General features: G+C 39.9%; 1 protein-coding gene across 1 annotated transcript; it reads right to left on the minus strand.

Moving 5' to 3' along the window:
* Nucleotides 1–1436: 1436 nt before the first annotated feature.
* MEX3C (mex-3 RNA binding family member C) lies at nucleotides 1437–22819 on the minus strand. Its single transcript, XM_030867952.3, has 2 exons — nucleotides 22087–22819; nucleotides 1437–4622 (listed from the first exon to the last, which is right to left on the minus strand). Exons 1-2 carry the CDS (start codon nucleotides 22817–22819, stop codon nucleotides 3397–3399), a joined length of 1959 nt encoding a protein of 652 aa, XP_030723812.1. The 3' UTR covers nucleotides 1437–3396.
* Nucleotides 22820–22991: the final 172 nt, after the last annotated feature.

The following is a 22991-nucleotide window of genomic DNA, read 5'->3' on the forward strand; positions in this document are numbered from 1 at the left end:
CAGTAGTGTATATATGTCAATCCCAATCTATCCCACCCCCCCTTCACCCCTTGGTATCCATACGTTTGTTCTCTATGTCTGTCTCTATTTCTCCTTTGCAAGTAAGTTCATCTATACCATTGTTCTAGATTCCACATATAGGCATTAATATGATATTTTTCTTTTTCTGACTTTACTTCATTCTGTATGACAGTCTCTAGGTCCATCCACGTCTCTGCAAATGGCACCATTTTGTTCCTTTTTATGGCTGAGCAATATTCTGTATCTATTTTCTAAACCTAATTATTCTAGCCTTTTTCACTCTTGCTAAAAACCTACTTTGCAAGGGGATTCTTTTGATAAAATCCTTTACAGAAAGAATCACGTATCATTATAGTAACTAAGCTGCTAGCTGATCCAAATGTTTTCAGTTTAGCATCTAGCCTCCAAGTTTGTGTGAATGGAATGTCAAGTTCTTCTCAATAGGTCTGTCCAATTCTGGATTATCCACACTGCAGATTATCCAGTGTGGTGCAGCAATTCCCTGGTAACACAGGTCCATGGGGTTCCTGGAGCCTCTCCCACAGTATGTCCTTAAACAAGAAAATGAATGTGGGCATGTGAGGAAAGGCAGATTCAGACGGAGACCTTGGATAAGTGCTTATCAGTTTTGCTAACATTACTTTCAGACAAAGTTTTGGCTTCTTCTGGCAAGGAAAGCCTCCAAAGTAGATTGTTTTTCAAGGTCCCCTCAAAGATTCTGACCTTATATTAGGTAAAGGTTAAATTCATATTCACCGTTCATTCAATCTATGCTGGAATTGTATAAATACTAAAACACACTCAAATAATTTAACTTTCAAACTTCTGAAGGCTAATCCTAAAACTAGTAAAATGATTCTACAGGGCAACGATCCTGCCCATCAAATCTATATATTCCAGAGTCGTCTAGCACAGCCTGAGAATTTGTCCAAAACTTATGATGAAAAGACTTCCTGTGGCTAACACCTCTAAGTATTAAGAACAGAATTTTGGTTTTATTAAAATAATCTAGAACTGCCTTTATTCTTGCTTTTTAACAAACGGCAACAATTTATTCCAGTCAGCATCAAGTCAATTTCATTAACGGAGTAATATTTTTATCAACCGCAAAACCTTTCCAAAGGTACTTAGGAACTAAAAATTAAAAACTTGTACCTTCATATTAGAAAAACATTAGTTTTATAGTTTTAGTGATAGACAAAAATCTGTAACAAAGGATTGAAACAGTAAAGTCTAAGTTGGGTTCAGGATTTTAGTTAACATTAATATGTATAAATCATTCACTATTTTATTTACAATTAGGTTAATAGTGGTTATTTGTGGTCAACTATATAAACATGCAACTAACTATACAATCTGACACTAGCCAAATCTCTAGTTTTACCTAATGTGACACTTATTTAAAGAAAAAAGCTAAATTCGGATAGGAGCATAAGCAACAGGGTCACTGGCTGAGGAGGGGAAACACTGTAAAAGGAAATTTTCAATTCTGGCAAACAGCAGTCTCCCAGTCTAAACTAATGATCACATGAAAAACACCAAGGAGAATACATTCAAGTTAATGGAAACAAGTCTTTATTAAGTAACTTTTAATATCAGAAAAATAAAACTCTTATAATTCTCTTTACAGCAAATATATAATATCAGTGCTTTGGCCATCTTAAGTTAAAGGCCCTTTATCATAAAATATATGGTTTTAAACTTTACTCAAATTGAATTTATAATCCCTATGACTTCCCTACATATACATAACAAAAGAGTGTAGTAAAATTAGCAAATACTAAACTATATTGATAATTTATCATTCTTAGTTTGTGGTTTTTAGAAACAGTACACGCACCTAATATATGTCGATTCCTTGGCTTATTAGTTGCAGTGTACAATGCAACAAAATACAAAATACATGCTTGGTGAACATTCGTTTGTATCTACAAGACGGCAGCTAAAGATTAGGTTTCAATACTGACATATAACTATCCTACAAGCAATCAGCATTACATCATAATATGCCATCAAGGCAATTTTTTATACTGAAAAAATCAAAATAAAAACCGTTATTTGTAAACTTTTATACGAAATGTAACTCTTCAAGTGGAAATAAAAAATAAAATTTTGTCTATTTACTATTCAATACACATAGGATTTCAATTTTTGTTATACTGAGAAAAAAAGCTCTTTGTGTTGGGAAAATAACGCTTCAAAAAATAATTAGTAGAAAACCCCACCAGTATAATGTTCTGTCCGTTCAATGCCAGCACAGGTTTGGGAACATACTGAGGATGAAGTCACAGACATCCACAGGTGAAATGTAAAAAGTGTATCTTAAAGAAATCTTTCCTTTTGATTGGAAATAAGTTTTGAAATGAAGTAAACTGATTGGAGGTCATCACAGCTGCTTTTGTGAATTATGCTAAGGGTGTTATTATCCCTCTCTCCCTCCCCCCTCCCCTAAATTACTAAAAAATAAAAATATATTTATAATGTGCAAGACGAATATGGATTGAACATAAAATGTTTCACATTTTGATCTATAGTCTAAAAATTAATCAATAGCTTGATCAGACTAATGAATGGAATGTTCGTATCCTCAATTATTAGCCAATATAGGTGCATCCCAAAGCCCTTCCTGAAATGGAAAAACCCAGGTGGCCGTTTCCACACTCACCAAGGGAGGCAATGGGTATGAATTCACAATCGACACAAATGCATTCCTGATCCACTGATCATACCAGCCGTGAGCACTCTGGGCGAGATGAAGGTCAATGTAGCAGTTTTTGTCCCAAATTATAACCAGTGATCGAGTAAAGCGCCATCAGCCCCTATCATTACCAGTAAGTCATCACAATGCATTAGAAAGTTACTTGCAATCCTGCAGAATTAGGCATAAGTTGTTGTGAAATAAAAAACAAACAAACCTATTTTGTGAAAACTGGCAGTGTAAAGAAGGCAGCACTGGAAGTGTCTGAATCATCTGTAATGCCAAGTACCCTCCATAAACTCTTAATGTGGTTAGGCTTTGGGACCCATCGTTTTGAAATCTTAGATGTATACGCTTTTCTCATAGGTTCACACAACCTATGATTATCTTCACTCAGCCGAGTTGAACGTCAGCTTTAGCAATTCTTACACAAGCTATGTCTCTGAGTCTACAGGATAGTATTAATAATTCAAACCAAACTAATAGACAAGAGACCACTTAGGTTTAGTGTTACCACAGCAGCCTTTTATAAGTTTACTAACAACTTTAGCCTAATCCCAATAAAGCCTGATAACAGTCATAAGAATTCATTAGGAAGTTTACTGGGGGTACCATTATACCCATGCCTTTATGAGTCCATATAGAGATATAGTATTTATGTATATATATATATATAGTTAAGAGTGAATTTGGATTGCCTGAGTAACAGCTGTCTGGCAAACTGGACATGATGGCGTTCTCTTTTCACAGATCTTGTTGGCACATTCCATGCAGAAGAGGTTGTGTCCACATGGAACTAGGGCAGCAATAACTTCATTCTCAAAGCAAATCACACAGTCGTGCTTTCGTCTTGATTCTGGTGGTGAGCTAGAGGTGGAACCACCATTGGAAGAGGAGTAACTATTGGTACCATTAGAAAAAGCAGGGATGTATATTGGAAGGCCAACATGGCTGCCTGTACTAGGTGGGTCGCTCCTAACCCTCCGAGCAAGTGGGTGTTCAATGCTCTCCGGAAATGTAGGAGACAGACGAGGAGTAGACGGCTGACTTCCTCTGCGCTGAGTCTTCATGTTAGCAGGAGGATCACTCCCAAAGCCAGAGAGCGGGTTAACTGGTTCAAACGGAGTCCAGATAGTTTGAGCGGATGTTGGTAAAGAGTCAAAGGCAGGAGAATCAACCGCAAGATCTTCTGAGCCTACAGAAGGTAGTGTATCTCCAAACCAAAAGTTTCCTGTGCTAAAAGGGCTTGTTGGACTGAAGTCTGCCAGCCTATTGCTTCCAAAGTAGGAATCTGTGGAACCACTTCCCAGAGAACTGGAACTATCATTTCGATAATTGGAGATCATTCTGGCACGGCTAGGAGGAACTGGATTGGAGGAGAGCCACGCAGAGCCGAGCGTGCCACCTTCAAAGCTTACATCAGTACCGTTGTAATGGAAATCATTCTCTTCATTGAGCTCAATGTAGTTTCCTGTACGCATGGCAATATGCATTTCTATTTCTTCTCGTGCTCGGTCAACATTCTCGGGCATCCCTGTCACTTCAAAGACGGGCTCCTTATCTCTGCTTGGAGTTACTATGTATGTGTGGGTCTGCTGCTGAATTCTTTTAATTGTTGCTCCTTTGGGTCCAACAACTAATCCTACCACACGATAGGGGACCCTGACTTGAACGGTGGTCTGACCAGGCAGATTAGGACTGCACGACAACCCTCCCAGGGCAGGGCCATTTTTGTTTCGAGATGCACGAATCATGGAGAAGTGCTCTGCAGCTGAGAGGATTTCTCTTTTGGCCATGGCAACATCTTCTTTCCGTCCAGTGACAACAAAAATGGGCTCTTCACCACGAACAGGTGTCTTGATATACGTGTTCGTCTTGGCTCTCAGCGCTTTAATTTTACAACCTGTTAGAAAGAAATATTTCGTAAGTATCAACATCTGCTTCAATAATATTGATAAAGACAAATCACAGAAAGCTCCTTTCAAGCTAAAAGTCTGCGTCTGGGCAGTTTTTCTTCCCTCTTTAAGTTTTAGAGTTTTTTCTTTATCACAAAAACTTATCACTAGATGATGATAAAGCTTTCCTAATTCCTAGATCCTGAGGCATACTTTCCTGGTGATCTCTCATTCTCAGGGAGGAGGTGACACCTCTATTGGAGGTCTTTAACTCAGAGGTCAGGCTTATCGTCTCTTCCTCTTGTTATCAGTCATTGCAAATGATGCATGAAATAGGCCAGCTACACTATAAATGGGTCTGACTTTCAGAACACTAATAGTTTACTACCGTGCAGGGTGTTGGTGGCAAAGAAAAACCATTAATGTTCATGTGAGACATTTAACATCTATCATCTTATTTAATCTACATAACAACCCTAAGGATGAGACTATTATACTCCTTTTATTCCTAAGGAATATAAACCACAGAAAAATTGTATAACATGTCCAAGTTCACACAGCAAGTAAGAGGCAGAGCCAGAGTTAAACCTAGTCTGACTTCATAATCTATATAGTCTTTTTGCTCTTCCCAGAACTTCAAATTCCACACAACTATACTGCGATAAAAACTCTTCAACTGACATCCATTTAACTGTCTTATTATTTTACCTTAACATTACTCTTTCCTCTGTAAAACTCAACTGATGACAATGGCAAAATGCTCAAGGCTAGTACATCATCTCTTTTCTGTTCCATCAGTTGGATTTCAGGCTTCACTAAGAATCAGTTGTTTTGATTCCAATCTGTTTACACTAGCTGCACTCATGCATTAACTAAATTAACAATTACATAAAGCAGTAACATATAAATGTGAGAAGATGCTGAACTTGTATGAAAATTGATTATTTTTTAAAATTTCAATAAAGACGAGTACCTTAAAGAAAAAAAAAAAGATGTTGTTGAACTATGGGTGAGACAACTGTAAAATCCTGGGGTAAAAAAACTAACACAGAATAACTTTGCTAAATTCAAAAGAAACATATTGGAAATTGTATGGAATATGGTCATTGAATGTGGTTTTATCAAAGGACTATGCTGGTTGGCAGCCCCATTCTCAAATAAAAGGCTTTGGCCCTAAATCCTGAGTATGTTTAAGTTAAATAAGTAAAATATCTAAGACACCTATGCATAACTACCCATGATTACTTTTTGGAGTAATCACCCATTACCAGTGCCAACTGCATAAGATTAGAGGGTTTCGAACGGTAACAAAGATGTCAAATATACAACTAAGGCATAAAACTCTGGGGTTATACTTTTCAAAGGTCTTAACGTGAAGCTTGCCAGAAGTACCCTCCACCCCCGACCAAATAGATCTCCTTGCCTCCATTCTTGCCTCACTCCCATCCATTCTCTATAGTCACTTTAGGCAGATGATGCCTTCTAAACAAAGCACCTATCACATGCTCACTTCTTTGCATAAAGTGCTTTAATGGCTTCTGTTTACCATAAGGATAAAGTCAATAGTATGGCACACACAAAGTTCCTCTGTACCTGGTACCTGATTACTTCTCTCTAGCCTTATCTCTGTACCCCTCTCCTTTCCCCCTCCTCACTTCTTAAACTCTGTGGGTGTGCTTCCACCATATTAAGCTCCTATGCATGCTCCCTTGCTTCCATGATCAGAATGTTCCTTTATTCTTGCCCCTTTACTACCAGCTCTGCCTAACTCCTGGTAGCCCTTCAGATTTTAGTTTAGATGCCTCATCCTCTATGGAGCTTCCTCTCCCTCAGGACTGGTTTGTGTGCGCTCCCTAAGCATTCTCAAAGCACTGGGTGGTTGGCTATAAGTATATGCCACAGGGTGGCCATATAACATTTGTTGAAACAAAGATCATTTTTCTATATAAGAACACTGGGCCCTTCTTATACACATTGCTTTGCATCTAAGCATTTTTGTTGCGCTTTCCCGGCCTTTCATATTCTGGCCCCATAATGCTAGTCCAACCCTGTTGAAGGGAGTTGATTATGCTAACTTTATGCTATGAAGCTACTGAATATGTTATTCAATAACAACTTCACTCAACCTAGCACTGAACTTTTGGATCTGAACCACAAATGAAGATCCTGTTTCTCCTTCCAACAAATTGTAGAACTTAGAAACCGCCACTTTCTCACTGCTGGATCTTAGGTACCTATCATGAAAACACTTTCAGAGTCAGGTTTTCTCTAACCTGAAGGTTATATTCAAGACTAGGGGGTGGGGGTGGATGGGTGGTGTAGCTAAAAGCAAAATTGCAAAGAAAGCACTTAGTGCATTAACTGGAGGAGGTAAGAAGGGCCGAGTGCAATCAGTCTAATTTACACTACTGTAAAACATGAAAGTTTTTATTATAGAGTGCTGCTGTAAGTTTATATCGACAATGAACTACAAGGTTAATTTGATAGTGTAACTTCTGAGCATAGGAAAATATATCTGCTTTTGCTCCACAAAAGAAAGTGAACTGGAAGATCAGAACAATAAAACTTCTACGTCTACTTATCATTTATACAGGCTAAATCTCTAGGAAACTCCCTCAGTCAGCACAGTAGGTGCTGCTTGAGGTTGAGAACTGCAATCATTTTCCATTGGCCAATACGTGACTGATGGAGAGATGCCTAAGAAAGTCTGAAAGGGTGGAATGAACGCCTAATTCTTCATACTACACACGCACGGGAGTTAATATCATTACCTGGACACATGAGTTTCTTCTCTGAGCTACAACTCAACAAGAAGGCAGTCTGCTAGAATCACACATTTCTAACAAAGAGGGTCCTGATCATCTTGCAGAAAAACACTGGGACACTTCTATTAAGGACAAAGGGAGAGTTAGCTTGAGAGTCTAGGGTTGGCCCCTCTCAACCCTTACTGTAGTGAACATTAGAAAGCTGCATTAAGAAACTTCTCTAAATGCTTCTGAGACTATAAGCAACTGTCAGGTGCACCTTAGTAGAATACTTTAATACCTAGTAGGTATATTAACTAAGAAAATATGCCTAAAGGTACACAGACACTATTGGGCCTATGGATGGTACAAATAAATAGATGTTTAATACATGGCTCATTAGGAAGACAGAGAAGACAGATGGTTGGAGTGTGGACCATCTCTCAGATAGGGCCGTAAGATAGGCCTACCCTGCCCAAAAGGGTCATGTGCTTAGGTTTTGCACATCAGGGGAAAGAGGGAACAGAAAGATAGCAAAGCCAATCCCTTATACGCCACTGCCAAGAGAAACAGAAGTATTTCTTTTCGCTCCTAAATTTTATAAGACAGTTTTAACACAGTAGCCTTAACTCAGATCAGGAAACCCATAGGAAACCTCATCAATCACATTATTGTTTCTATGAGAACATGCATATTCTGAGCTCCCAACAACCACCACATGGTTTCTAGAATATATATACACGTTATAAAGTTTGGGACAATTTGAATAGGCAGAGCTCTAAACAGATGGCACAGACTAAGGAGAAAAAACCAATTTGTTTTACTATTTCGCAGGTAGAGATGGTAAAAAAGCTTTTTGGAGTATTTTAGATTGAGTTTCTATTTGAAAGTGCAATGATATTTTTAAAAACCATTGAAAAGTTTATAATCTCAGAGTGTCACAAAACTCATAAGCCATAAAGGTACTGAAAAATTAGACTGCACTTTAAAAAAAATTGCTGCATGGCAAAACTCACCAAATACAACGTAAAAAAATTATTTACAACTCACATCACAAATGGCTAATTTCTCTCTTACACAGGTACCCATATACCTACCCTTATATATCAAAACACCAAAACCCAACAGAAAAAATAGGTGAAAGAAATAGCTCACAGAAAAGGAAATATATAAATGGCTCCAAACATGAAAATTCCCATTTTCATGTGAACTGAGGTATCATTTTCCATCTATAAGACTGTCAAATATCAAAAACAAATAAACAGTGCTAGTAAGAATGGGAAAAAAAACCCCTCATATTTAGCTGCTGAGAGTATAAACTCCTCAAGGGCAGTTTGCAATATCCATCAATATTACAAGTCAAGTATCCTTTTGCCCCTACAATCCCACTCATAGAATTGAGTCTGTAGGAATACTTGCACAGGAGCAAATGACCTTTGCATTATATTACTGTTTGTATTAGTGTGAGGCTGGTATAGCTATATAAGGGAATACTCTGCTGTCATAAAACTGGTTGACTTAGGCAGACAGGGTAGGAGGGTGACAATTTTCCTTGTACACTTTTATTTCTTACAAAATTTGAACCATACAAATGCATTAGTTTTTTTTCCAAAGAAATATTAAATTAGAAAAAAATTTAAATTAGTTATGAAGAAATGATACGTTTTATTACACTAAGCATATCAATCAGACTTTTGGCTAGTTCTGAGATTTAAAAAAAATTTATGAACAGCAGAGTAAACGATTTCATAACCTCGAAGCTGAATAAGTCCAAGAAGTAAGGACTAATAATTGTTTTCTTACAGCTACAAATAAAATCCGACATATGGCAAGCTCTATACCAGACTGTGTAGAGATTAAGAACTAGAATAGCACTAATGACTTGCATAGCTGCAATTTTATTTTGATTTGGAAGTAAATTCTCCCAAGAGAAAGTCTCCAACTTACCTCCCTCCTGTAGGAACCCATTTCCCCTTTCTCTATCACTGTGGCTGGGACTGTGCTTCACCTTAAAACTCTTCAGCTGCAGCCAGAATTCTGGTCCTCTCACTCCCTGGTAGAGTAGCAAAGATTGGGTCTTGCTTCTCCAGGGTAAAGAGAGCCTCTTCCACCAGCTGCCTGAGCAGTTAAGAGGGAGAGGTCCTCTGTTGCTGGGAGAGGAGTTGAAGAAATGGAATTGAAATGATATCTTCAGTGTTGATGAAACCATGGTTTGCCATATCAATTGAATAGGTTCCAAATGTTTCAGTAAATATGTGTACAATGGGCTGCAACATAAAATGTTCCTTTGCAAGGGGTGGGGGGGGTGTGGGGGGACGGGTCACAGTCAGAAAAGCTTAAAAGCACTAGACTAGATCTTTAAGGCCACTTTTTAATTCCATGAAACACGTGGAATGACATACTTAGAAGAACCAGATGTAGAATTACAGTCTGTAATGTAGATATGATTCCAGTCCAAATTAATTCACCTTAAAATAGGAAGATTATCCAGATTACATGGGTGGCCCTGACCTAATCACGAGTCCTTTAAAAGAGTTTTCTCCAGCTGGCTTCAGAAGTAGTCAGCTGTGCTCTGGCTAGCCCGGAAGCAAGCAGACTATCTGTGCTTGATCTGCCCATGGAGACCTCGTGGCAAGGAACTACAGGTGGCCTGTAGGAGCTGAGAGCTAGAAGGAAAATGGAGGCCTCAATCCAGAAATCTTGTTCTGTCCTTTAATTTTTTTTTTTTTTTTTTGTGGTATGCGGGCCTCTCACTGTTGTGGCCTCTCCCGTTGCGGAGCACCCGGACGCGCAGGCTCAGCGGCCATGGCTCACGGGCCCAGCTGCTCCGCGGCATGTGGGATCTTTCCCGACCGGGGCACAAACCCGTGTCCCCTGCATCGGCAGGCGGACTCCCAACCACTGCGCCACCGGGAAGCCCTGTCCTTTAATTTTGCTTATTACCTGCTTTAGTTTTTTAGTGTTACCCCACATAGTGGCTTCAATGTCACAAATTTTTTAGTTTACAATTCTGTAGGTCAGAAGTCTGACATGGGTCTCAACAGGGCTAAAATCAACGTGTTTGCAGGGCTGTGTTTCTGGAAGCTCCAGGGAAGAATCTATTTCCTTGCTCATTCAGGTTATTGGCAGAATTTAGTTGCTTACCATCATAGGACTGAGCTCCCTGCTTTCTTGCCGACTGTCTGCTGAAGGCCATTCCCAGCTTCTAGAGGCCACCGACATGGCTTGTGGCCCTGTCTCTCCATCTTCAGAACCAGCAATGGAGGTTGAATCCTTCTCATATTTAAGATCTCTCCTCTTCTTGTATCTGACCCAGATGGGAAAGTTCTTCTGCTTTTAAGGACTCCTGTGTTTACACTGGGCCCACCCAGATGATCTCAGACAACCTCTCCATCTCAAGGTCCACATACTCCATATACATATTCAGAGTTTCCAGGGATGTAGGGTGTAGGCATCTTCAGGGAAAGAGGGTTTATTCTGCCTACTGCATTACCATTTTTCCCTTTCTCCAATTATTTCCTCCATTCTTCCAGGTCCCTGGCTTTTGAACAAAGGAAAGTATTTGGTTCAGAAAAAATTTAAACCCTAACCCAAGAAGAGAGACCCAATGTCCAGGGCAGTCGCCAGATATAAGTAGCTAGATATAAATACAAGAAAAGTCTGGGGATCACAGGCACTGGAGTAGTGTGAAGGGATAAACTATTGATAAAAATCAAAATAGGTAGAAAAGAAATAGATAAGCCAGGGTGCTGACAAAGACAGGGTGTTTATGTTGAGACATAAGTGATTTGGTAAGAGATGCACAAGTAAAACCTGGCCTCCACTTGTCCTAAGGGATTTAGCTAGGTGTTCCTAGCTAAACCACTCCTTCTTTGGCCCAAAACATTCACAAGCCTGATGCTTAAACTTACCCATTCAAATATTAAGTTCCCTATAAAGGTGCTGGTGCTAATTCCAGGTGATATACAGGAACTACCATAATTTCTGCTCTCAAGGAGCTCACAGTATAGAAAGGAAAGGAGCTCAGTAATGAGAACAATATGGATATAATACTGATATATAAGATAATACTGATATAAGATAACTGCTTTAATGAAAACAGGCATACAAAGCAGTGGGAGCACAGAAAAGGAGAGGGCTTTGTTGCTTACAGAAAATGAAAGAAGACTTCAAAGGCATTTGAACTTAAGCTTGAAGAAAGTAGTTCTGCCAGGTGGGAAGCAAAGTAGAGGGAACTGCAAGTGCCAAAGCAGGAATCAAGAGCACAAGATGGCCACACCTGGCTCAGTGTTGTGGGAGCTTTAAGTGACTGGAGGGTAGAATGGCAGGAGAGCAGGTCAGATGGGGGATGATTCAGTCTTTAACATGAGGCAAGGGAGTTTAAAGTCTATCTTGTAGGTGCAAAGAACTTTTGTTTTTTTTTTAAAGAAGTCCCAAAGGTTATGTGAAGTGTTGCAGATTTTCGACAGAGGATTTTGTTTTCCAGAAATTAAATTCACTGTATTTCCCATTCATTTCATCAATCAGCTACAAATATAAGGTGATTAAGAAAGCTAAAACCCTTATAAACACACACCAAAACTGCGAGTATTTTCACTTTGGGTCATCCTTGGGGTATATCTTTCTTCAGAAATTCTCTCCAAGAGGTTTTATTTTAAAAGGGAAATCAGTATACACACACATACAGAAACACACTTTAATAACAATGAAGAGAGGGAGTGAAACTCCTTGAGTAGTTCTTTTTACCTTCAAGAAAATTAGAACTCTGGGCTTGATATTTAAATTACCCCCAGCTCCCACCCCATCCATCTCCTAATTAAGTGGCCATGACTTACCTTCTCCCAGATTTTATCATCTCCTAAACATGCCTTATTCTTCCTTATCTCTACCCAGATATTTCCCTAAATAACCTGGAAAACCCTCCTAGTACTTCCCCTCCCCGCCCCCCCCCAAATATTCTGAGTAACAAACTCTTCTGAGTAATAAACACAGTCATTTGGAAAAGATGAAGACTGTGTGTGTGAAAGGCTCTACGAACTCAAGAATAATACAAATATAGATATGACTTTATCACAGCTACCACTTACTAATACTATTCCGAGGTCTAGTTTAAAGGAAATAATGTAAGGAAAAAAACCTGATTATCTGCAGGACTGGGTTCTAATCTACCACCAGAGTTTGCTTGCGGTTTTAATGTTAGGTCATTCAACCTCTAGCTCCTTTCCAATGCTTTTATCTTTTGACCTAGTCCCTTTTCTCCTAGGAAATACAAAATCACTTCTGAAGTCTAAAAAGCACTTGGGAAATCAGATACTACCATATCCCACATGCGTACATCTATTCTTCCTTTCCTCAAGAAAAGTAGGTTGAATTATACCTGGGAACATAAGACTTTGAACAGACCATCACAAACCATCTTTGGGAGCTCTAACAGGCCACCAAACCTCTATCTCTCCCTTCATGGGTGAGGAACTATAATTAAAGTTACTTCTCTCATTTGGTTGTTGCAAGGACTAAATGAAATAATGTATTAAAAATACTTATTACAATGCCTGTGTTCAGTAAAGGACAGCTTTTTTAGGCTACCTAACCCCCCTCCCCCCCACCATTTCAAGTATTTCATGAGTAAACTGAGCCAATAGGCTTGGCTTTGAAATAGTAAAATTCGTAGCACTTTTCAGTTTTCCAAACTCTCCTATATTTTCATTTAATCATAACAGAGTAATGATTGGCTTAATAGCTTTAGGAAGGATAGGGATAGGAAAGAACTAAACTGAAAGAGCTTAGAGACATCTCCCAGCTGGAAAGTCAGATCTCAAACACAAGTTGCCTTAATAATTCCATACACCTCTCACTACTCCATACTATTTTTCTCTAAAAGCATTAGAGAAACATGTTATTTTATATGTACATTTCATGATATATTAGAATTAATGAGGGGATCATATTCTTTAATGATTTTATATATAAATAAGATCCCTTTCCTCTTGGAAGAGTCTAGACAAGACTATTCAAAACACCTATAATTTTACAAGGACTCAATTTTTCAGTATTAAGAGCTTCACAGACTGATGAACATCAGCTAAATCCCAGTAAGAGAGTGTTTCTTATGCACACAACTTAATCCAACATTTAAATAAATTGTTTAGATTAGCAATGCAATGGATTCCTAAACGCACAATATAGAAACAGCTTTCCTTTCCTGGGTTCACGGGCCCTTCTTGTAGCTCTAGTCAAAATTTTCTCTTAAGAATACTGTTTCACTTTAGACATCACTATGTCAACACTTCAAACGGCTTCATTTATGTGATCTTAGTTTTGATTACCAGTATTCATATGGACATCTAATGCCCTAAATCAAGTAGCATCTAAAACAAACAGATCCAAACAACTTTAGGTTGACTGGCTCCTCAAGTAAAGGTAAGAGGGAAGAAAACGCCACAACATGAAAACTAAAATGATAAATAATAAAATGGCAAGTTTCTAATCCAACTATTCAGTTCAATAAAATAAACAGCAAGTATCTGCTATGTTTCAGGTACTTTAACTGACATTAAGATGACTGAGATTCAGTTCTGCCCTCACTGACTTGTACCAAACTTCAAGCACCAAAAGGATTTGGTGTCTACATGTGTTCAAGTACAGATATTGATCTGTCATTTTCTTTTCTTATACTGTTGGCTACTGGTGGTGTTCAAGCCTTTTATATCCTCGCTGCTTTGTCTGCTTGTTCTACCACTTACTGAGTTGGAGTGTTCAAGTCTCTAATTCTATTAGCTTGAGACCCTGAGTAAGTTATTTGTATCCCCATAGATCTGTTTCCTTATCTGTATGGTGGAAATAAGAATGGATCAAATGAGATGATATACTACCTGACACATTTAAATGTTTGTTATTATTTTTTTTAAATCAGATGAATCAATTTTCTATTGAAAGTTTAAAAACATTAAAAAAATTTAAATCCTGAAGATAAAACTTTATATTTAGATTGTGAAAAGCATGTTAAGGTATTATAAACTTTACAAAACTGGGAGGAGATATGTTGAAGTCAATCTAATCGGTAATTTGAAACCTGGTTTACTTTTACATGATTTTAGGAACTCTTTTTGGAAAAAAATAAGAATATAAGAGCTACAAGAGATAATCTAGTTCAATCTCATATGTGAAGAAAACTGAAGCTGAGAATTGCCCAAAGTTATAAACTAATGATTCCTAAAATTCCCAATTCCCTAAATACACCATTCTCTCAACCTGACTTATTTTCCTACTTGATTCTTAGAAGTGGAGAATTCCCTGCATACATAAAGGTATTTTTAAAAACAGAGGTTAAACTAAATTTAAAAACCCCCTCCTTTTTCACGTAGTTTAGACAAGAGGATCGACATACTTAACAAAAGAAGGGCTCATATTTGGCCTTTCACAAAAGCTGTGACACCCAGAAGAGGGTGTAAATTAGAGATGAAAGGCAGAACACTTTTCCTAACTGGGGATTTTAAAATTACATTCATGCCCTTTGGAGGATGTTAATAGAAAGCTGAGAATTACCTCTGTATGGGAATCATATAATGGAATCAGATTCATTCGTAAATGATTCTCTTCCAGACTATAGACTAGCTTAGGTCTTTACCAGAAAATACATTTCAAAAGTGCTGATTTTAAATAAAATTTTAAGACACTGTAAACTTTAAAAAATATAATATATATCACTAACTAGTGGTATATATGTCCTATGAAAAACTTACTAAAATGACAATTTTTGGTTTCAACTAGCATTTGCTCAGCGTACAAATCTAGCAGTAAAAAAAATTATAAACTTTACCCTGCCTCATATATAATTTATTACCTTTATACTTTCCACTGTACAGTGAATCTGTACTAATGACATCTTCTCATACCTGATCCTCACAACGGAGAGCGGGTGGGGGAGGGCTGGGAAGAACAGCTGGATGGACTAGCTTCCCCCCAGCAGAGGAAACCGAGACTCAGTGAGGTTAAGCGATTTGTCCATGGTAAAGCCAGCTCTCTAACAAGTCTCCTAACTCCAAGTTCAATGTCCTTTCCTGCAGGTACTGCTGGAAAGGTAGAAGATAAGCCAAAGGGGAGGGGAGAGTGGTATAGAAAGGGGGACAGTAATAAAAAGGTCAGCCCAAAGGGCAAACATTTTACACTGGTAACCTTCTAGTAGTTTGGAACTATTACCTCCCCACTCTCCTCTAACTACGTTTAAGATGAAACTACTTTATGCTTACCTTCAACTACATCTGCAGCTCATGAAAAAATGTTATTATTTTAAGGCCTAGTCTCATTATTTCAGGATACCACTTTACTTGTGGTCAAATCAGGCTCCCCTGCACACAATGAACTGCAGTTTTTGCTTACTGGACACAGGCAACAAACCATGCCCACACGAATTGTTCTTAAATCTCGAACACTGGCATGAAAGAGGTGCTATAATTATGCAGCGTAACTTAAAATTCTCAAAATCAGTCATGGAATAAAGCCTCAAAGTATTCAAATAACATTATGCTGTGCATATTCAATTTAGCATAGTTTGGCTTGGTATCACTAGTATTAGAATATTATTTTAAAAGCTTAAATATCAGATGTAATCCTTATAAATGTCTATATGGTACCTAATGGTAGTACGGGGAAAAAGTTAAAAGTAAACATGCATTATGGTATATAAGTCATTTGAGAAGGATTAAGATGCAGTTTAATAAATATATCACTTTAGAATCACCTGAAGATCAATGGGATTTTAAAACAGATTATCCATAATCTGTTTGGAGTTTCCTAAAGGAGTTTTTTTTTTCTTTTTGCCTGCGCTGCGCAGCATGTGGGATCTTAGCTCCCTGATCGACCAGGGATCGAATCTTGCCCCCTGCAGTCTTAACCACTGGACTGCCAGGAAAAGTCCCTAAAGGAGTTTTTAAACTGCGAATACACTTTCCTATTTAGTATCTTATGGCCACTTTTTTTTTTTAACATCTTTATTGGAGTATAATTGCTTTACAATGGTGTGTTAGTTTCTGCTTTGTAACAGTGAATCAGTTATACATATACATATGTTCCCATATCTCTTCCCTCTTGCATCTCTCTCCCTCCCACCCCTCTAGGTGGTCACAAAGCACCGAGCTGATCTCCCTGTGCTATGCGGCTGCTTCCCACTAGCTATCTATTTTACGTTTGGTAGTGTATATATGTCCATGCCACTCTCTCACTTTGTCACAGCTTACCCTTCCCCCTCCCCATATCCTCAAGTTCATTCTCTAGTAGGTCTGTGTCTTTATTCCCGTTATGACCACTTTTATCTATAATTTTTTCATTTTGAGTTTAAATTACAAATCCTATAGGGCATAAATTACATTTAAAAAATTGTCACAATCCCATAGATTTTAAAATAATACTGTGGTAAACATCATGAATATTTTGGCTCTCTCCTGTAGGCACATGATTGTAATGTAATTACTCGCCCACTTGAAGTTAGGTGTGTCCAGATGACTTGCTCTGATTAATGAAATATGAGTGGATGTGATCATTAGTACTTCTGGGTTTAACATTTAAAGACCAGGGTGTGCTGTGCCACTGTCTCTCATCCTTCTGGCACAGGGGAAGACCAGCTAACACTTGAGATGGTGGCTGCTTCACTGGTCTAAGACTCTGAATGACTAAAATGAGCACAGTCCCTGTGAATAAGAAATAAACCACTGTTGTTTCAATACTGAGATGCTGGGGTTCTTTGTTATCACAGCATCATTTAAGCCTATCTGGATAGAGGTGCCATTTGCCTAACAGGCATTTAGACATCAGTTCATTCTAGTTCTATCACCTTAGACGAATATAGTAATGTGTGAAAACTGTCTGCTCAAGCTGAGGAAAGGTGAACGAGATTAACAGAGTGGTTCGAATTAATTTCAGATTTAACTTAACACAAGTAGTATGTGCTTATCACTTACAGTTTCATATATGTCAATTTATTTGTGTACAATTCATAGTCCCCAGAGGTGTCGTAGATATGATTATACCCAGCTGAAGAAGAATCTGAAGCCTAGGAAGTTTAAGTGATTTGTCCAAGACCACAAAGTGAGTTACTGGCACAGAGTAATCAGAATTTAGGAATTTTAATTTCTGATTGCTGGCTCTTTCCAATATATCACAGCTGAGCAGAGACTGTTAAAGGCAAATTGGGACAATTTGCAACAAATATTTTTATATTAAAACATACATTCTAAAACATTTTTGTATTCAGTTTAAGACAAAAGCAATAAATTCTTCAATCTGTACAAATATTAAATTCATTCAAAACCAAATCCATAAAATATTAAGCACTGTCTTATAACTAAATTCCACCTTTCCTTGAAAACTTAAAATGTAAGAACTATCTAGAATTCCAACCCACAGACATTGTTGGAAATTTTCCTCAATGGAAATCTCTAACAGATTAATAGTTCTCAAATACTTGATTCCCTGGATCATTTTGGCCACTGGCATTTCTAACAGGGGGCAGAAAATACACCCTTGAATTACCACTTTATATTCCATTTCCTCCCTAGTGAATCAAATAGTTCATTAGCTGAGTAAGGCAGGAAGAAAAGGCAGTAGATTCCCCACCCATTTGCAAAACAATTATAATAATCGAACCTTCCCCAATGGTCCCAGAGCTAATACAAACTATTATTTAGATTTTAAAGCCTAGAATAATGACAACATTTAATTTTTAAAGCTAGCATATATATACACACAAATTAACTTTCTGAATTATAAATGAGAGTGAATTTCTAGTTAGACACATTAGAACTAGAATGTTAGAATGACCTGTGCCTTCTGTGTAGTAGACACCAAAATTTTATTAAGTAAATTAATTTGGACAGTGATATTTTAAGTTGTGCATATTAGAAATACAGTACCCCAACCCATGATTAGGGCAGAAATTAACCCAAAATATTACTAGCCTTTCTGAGCAAGATGCTTCAATACTGAGGCAGCAATGTAGAATGAGAACTTTATCTTTACTAGCAAACAAACTGGTCTAACCCCAAGTTCCACTATCTGAGCAAGATACCTATCAGCACCTCAGTTTCTATGTCTAAAATGGGGATAAACACCTAGCAGAGTTAAATGGCATGTAATATAGGAACTGGCAGAGAGAATGCCAACAATCCCCCCTCTTCCACAAAAGAGACACCGGGCTTTAGCATTATTCTGAAACTATTTCTCCTCATGAAATGTATATTTTTTCTTAAACAGGGAATTTATGTACAAGACCAAGCTTTCTCTTTTTAGAACTTGGAAGAGTGGTTCCACCCTAGGAAACTGGGAAAATTTTTTCACAAGGGTGTATTTAAGACAACTTCAAGCAATGTAACATATTAACTGTTTAAAAAGTGACAATATACACAATCACTGGGGATCAGTGGAGAGAGAGCAGCTCAATAAAGAAGAAAAAAATTTCTAAGAAGGTCTAGCTCAGTGATAGCCAAAGTAGGGTGCAAGAAAATTCACTGGAGTGCAGAAAAAAAAAAAATCAAAACACTCCAATTTCCATCTTTACCTCATCCTTTTAAAATTGTTTACATGTTTTATAATGTACAGTATATCAGCATATGTATTATTCATAAATATCCAGATACTGAGAGTATTAGTTTAAATGTTTTTTGACAGTATACAATTAAAAAAAGCCAGAAATAGCCCTTCTTGACTAGGAGGCTAGAGAACACACATAGACCATCAAGTAAATAACTAATGAAAATAGTTGAAGAAGTACATTAATCTTAAACAGTAATATAAAACCTTGGATTACAAGTCTTTAGCCTCTTTTCAGTTCCTGGCTTTGTTGTACAGTGTTGTTGGTTTCAAAATGAGATGCACACTTAAAAAAGGGGGCCAATTGAACATTCACAAATGACCATATGCTGCTGGGGAGTATAAACATGAGGTCAACGCTCTGCAAACTTTCATCACAATCAAAAGCAGTGGTTTGTTTTTCTGAAAGACAATGGAGCCAGAGGCCATCTACATGAGTTGCTAGTCTATATGACTCAGAATTCAATTTGTCCTACTCTTTGCTTCAGAGCTGGTCACAGATGTCTCCATCTGTGACATAATTATTTCCAAAACCAATTAAGAGATGTCAAACAGAAAATTATGACTTCAGGTAATGAATAAAATGGCAGGAAGGAATAATTCTTAAGGAGGAAAATTTTGTTCATTCAAAGCAAAAAGTAAACTAAATGATTTGCCCTGTTTATTCACTTAAGGAAAGGGGAAATTATCACACTGTAAAAGGACGCAAACATTAGAAGTTGCCTGCAGGAGTGCGACAATAACTTTACAGGTTTTATCATGGTGCTGCTGAGAGGTGTTCGTGGCAAAGGGAGTCAATGATCCACTAGTTGAATGGTTCAGAACAGGAAAAGGATAAGACTTTTTGTTCTTAAGATAAGATAGAGGATGATGACATACTTTTAACAGTGCTGTCAACTCTGGGAAAATATTAAGCGTAAAAGGAATAGTCAGCAATTTGTCTCCATGCTCTAAGACATAAATAGATTCACATTTCCTTATTAACCAGTAAGCTCGGCCCTAAAAAAGAAAAACTAAAGACCATTTCATTGCTATAACTTGGTACAAAATACAAACTTGGGATGAATTCAGTTTACTTTTAAATAATGGATCTGCATAAAGGTAACAGTCTGCATAATTAAGGAACATTTAATCATGCTTTAAAGGGTATAATACAGAAGACAAAAATTTGTATTAAACTAAATATACAAAAGGTATCAGTATCTTGTCCCCTAGTAAAACTGTCCTGTAAGTGTTCTTTTCCTTCATTATCCTAAACTGTCACTATAAGCACACTGAAGCAACTTGTGCTGAGGAAGTGTCACTGTAGTAGGGCCTGAACAGACACCTTCCCAGCCCCTTTTCACCACTCTCCTAAGTATCAGACCCTAAGTATCAAAAAAAAAACTTCCCCTCCCCCCCAGCAGCAACTTTCCAACCATACCTAGAGATTATTTCTCCACACCTTTCCTCACACTGTCCCTCATTCTTTCTTCCATCTCCATTTGTTAAAGTCCTATCCGTTCTCCAAGGCCCTCCAGGGTTGATGTTCTTATACGTATCACTTTGTCACACACTATAGTTAATGCCATTAACTACAGATTAGATTAGCGCCATTCCACTGTTTATTAGACTGTTAGCTTCTTAAGGGCAGCGAGTTAGTCTGAATTAACCTCACATTCCCAACTGCCATAAACTCAAGGCCTGGCAAAATACAAACCTGATACATAGCAATTCCCCGATGTTGTTATCCGAATAACCAACTCATTCTGAGTCTATAATTTGAGATGTTATAATTTTATTCTATGTGAGGTGAAACAGTTCTTTCCTGCATTAGTATCTTCAGTATTGCAAAAACGAAACAACACAAACAAAGCAAAAAACAAAAAAAGGCATGCAAAATTTATCTACCAAACTACGGAAATAAAACTCTTAATTGAAGGGCATCAGCTTTGAACACTGCCTTTAAGTACCAGTCACCAGGCAGTCTGAAATACGCTATTTCCTCTAACCAGACTTCAGATGGATTTTTCTTATTAAAATCCTAGAGGTAAGAGATGAGCCAACTCTGATACTTGAAACCACCATTTCGACAGACCTCTTATTTATGTACTCTAGACCACTTGGGAAAGATGAGATCATTTAAGCAGCAGCGCCATCACTTCTCTTTATTTGACCCCGACAATGCTCTCAACCTAACAGGAGAAAGACATGCATCAACCAGGTTAAATCATACTGTAATAAGGCAGCGGCAGGTAGTATTTACTCCTTCAATAAAGGGGAAAAGAGCTACGCTAAAGAGCATAAGACCTTCCCTAAAAATGTCGGATACAGAGGTACTCTGGGCATCCCTTCCCCCACCTCCACAAATCTACTCCTGGAATCTGAGACCTAGGTCCTTTGTCTGAGCAATGTGGGAGGAGTCTGTCTGCAGTACTGGTGTGCTGGCAAGTGAAGAGAATTTACTGAAAACTGTATAAACGCATGAAGTTCCTTAACTCAATTACTTTACTGTCCAATTTTTCTTCATCGTGCACCCTAAAGTGCTCTAAAAGGTACCCAATGTGCCTTTTCGAGAGTTAAAATGTATCGAAACGAATACAGTAAGATCAACAGAGAGTTAGCAAAAAACCTAAGTTTTTGAACAGCGAAGGGGCGGGCGGTAAGAACGACCACTTGAACATCCCCGTCCCTCTCGAACGAGCTCTTTCTACAAGCCTCCATTTCTTCTTCCCAACAAGCCGTCCTAAGGCAAGCTGAGCGCTTTTACAAAGACGGTCGGCTGCGCAAACTTGCAATCTCAAAGCTTTCCATGCACAACACCGAATCCACAACCGACCCGACCTTTTACCACCTCTCTGAGGTTTTTGGTGCCACGCCAGCTGGGTGTTCCAGGAATACAGCCCGAGTAAAGTGAACACCGCCGGATAGGGTGGCCCGAGAAACTTAGCTCCTTTTATCACGCAAGATGAGAGGAACACCGTGGGGTATTCGCAAGGTGACCCATCTTCTCATCTCGTCGACCCTCAGCTCCTCCCAGACCCCTTCCCGGTGGACCTGGAGGACTCTCCGGGTTCGCCTTTTCTGCCCCAAGCTCCTTTCTTTCGTCTCCCCACCCACGCCCGGGGGCCAAGCCCAGCTGGACACCCCCCACACCCGCACTCACCCTGGCGACCGACAATCTCGGCGACATGCTCGGAGCTGGGCACCGGGACGCACTCGGTGGTGTTGACGCTCTTCCTCCGGAGCAAGGCCGCCTGCTCCCCGTTCAGGGCGGCCGCCGCCGCCCCGCAGCCGCCTGGGCCGTAGGCGTGGGACAGCATCGCCGCCATCATGCCCTGGGCATCGTCCCCTCCGTATAGCACCCCCGCCGCCGCGGCCGCCTCCCGGGCATCGAAGCCGGCGGCGGGCAGCAGGACCGACCCCAGGGACCCGCCCGGGATCGGCTGGGTCTGAGAGGCGGCGGCCGCTGGCGGCGACAGCAGCAGCAGAGACGGCCGGTCCTCTTCCTCTGCCTCCTCCAGCTCCTCCTCCTCCAGCAGGTCTCCGTCCAGCTCCGCTTCCTCCCCCTCCTCCTCGTCCTCCTCCAGCTCCAGCTCGGCCGCCTCCGAGACCCCGGGCCGGCCAGAAGGAGTCCGCTCCTCCGGAGACAGCCCCGCCGCCCGCCGGGCCTGGCCCTGCGCCGCCGCAGCCCGGAGCGCCGGGGCGCCGGACTCTGCCGGGCTGGGGTCGTCGAGGCCTAGCGCGGCCAGGCGCTCCCTCAGCAGGAGCCCGTCCCCCTCGAGCTCCGGGCCACCCGCGGGCGGTGGCAGCGGCGGCGGCGGGGGCGGCGGGGGCGGCTGCGGCAGGGGGGCCGGGGCCGCCGCCAGGGCCAGGGCCGCGGAGCTGCCGCTCGGCATCGCGGCGGCGCGCTGTCAATGGCGGCGGCGGCGGCGGCGGCGGCGGCGGCGGCCGGGTCAGGCGCGGCAGGCGGCGAGCCCCATGGCGGACAGGGCTCCGGCCCTGCTCAGCGCGCAAACACCTTTCCTCTGGGGAGGCGGCGGGGCTGGCGACCCGGGCCGAGCAGCGCCA

Source organism: Globicephala melas, chromosome 13 (assembly GCF_963455315.2).
Source record: "Globicephala melas chromosome 13, mGloMel1.2, whole genome shotgun sequence".
NCBI classification, from domain to species: domain Eukaryota; kingdom Metazoa; phylum Chordata; class Mammalia; order Artiodactyla; family Delphinidae; genus Globicephala; species Globicephala melas.

Coding starts and splice junctions, on each gene's coding strand:
- MEX3C (XM_030867952.3), bottom strand. CDS start 22,819: ATGCCGAGCGGCAGCTCCGCGGCCCTGGCCCTGGCGGCGGCCCCGGCC. Junction 4,623..22,086: donor CGAGATTGTCGGTCGCCAGG/GTGAGTGCGGGT, acceptor TCTTTCTAACAG/GTTGTAAAATTAAAGCGCTG.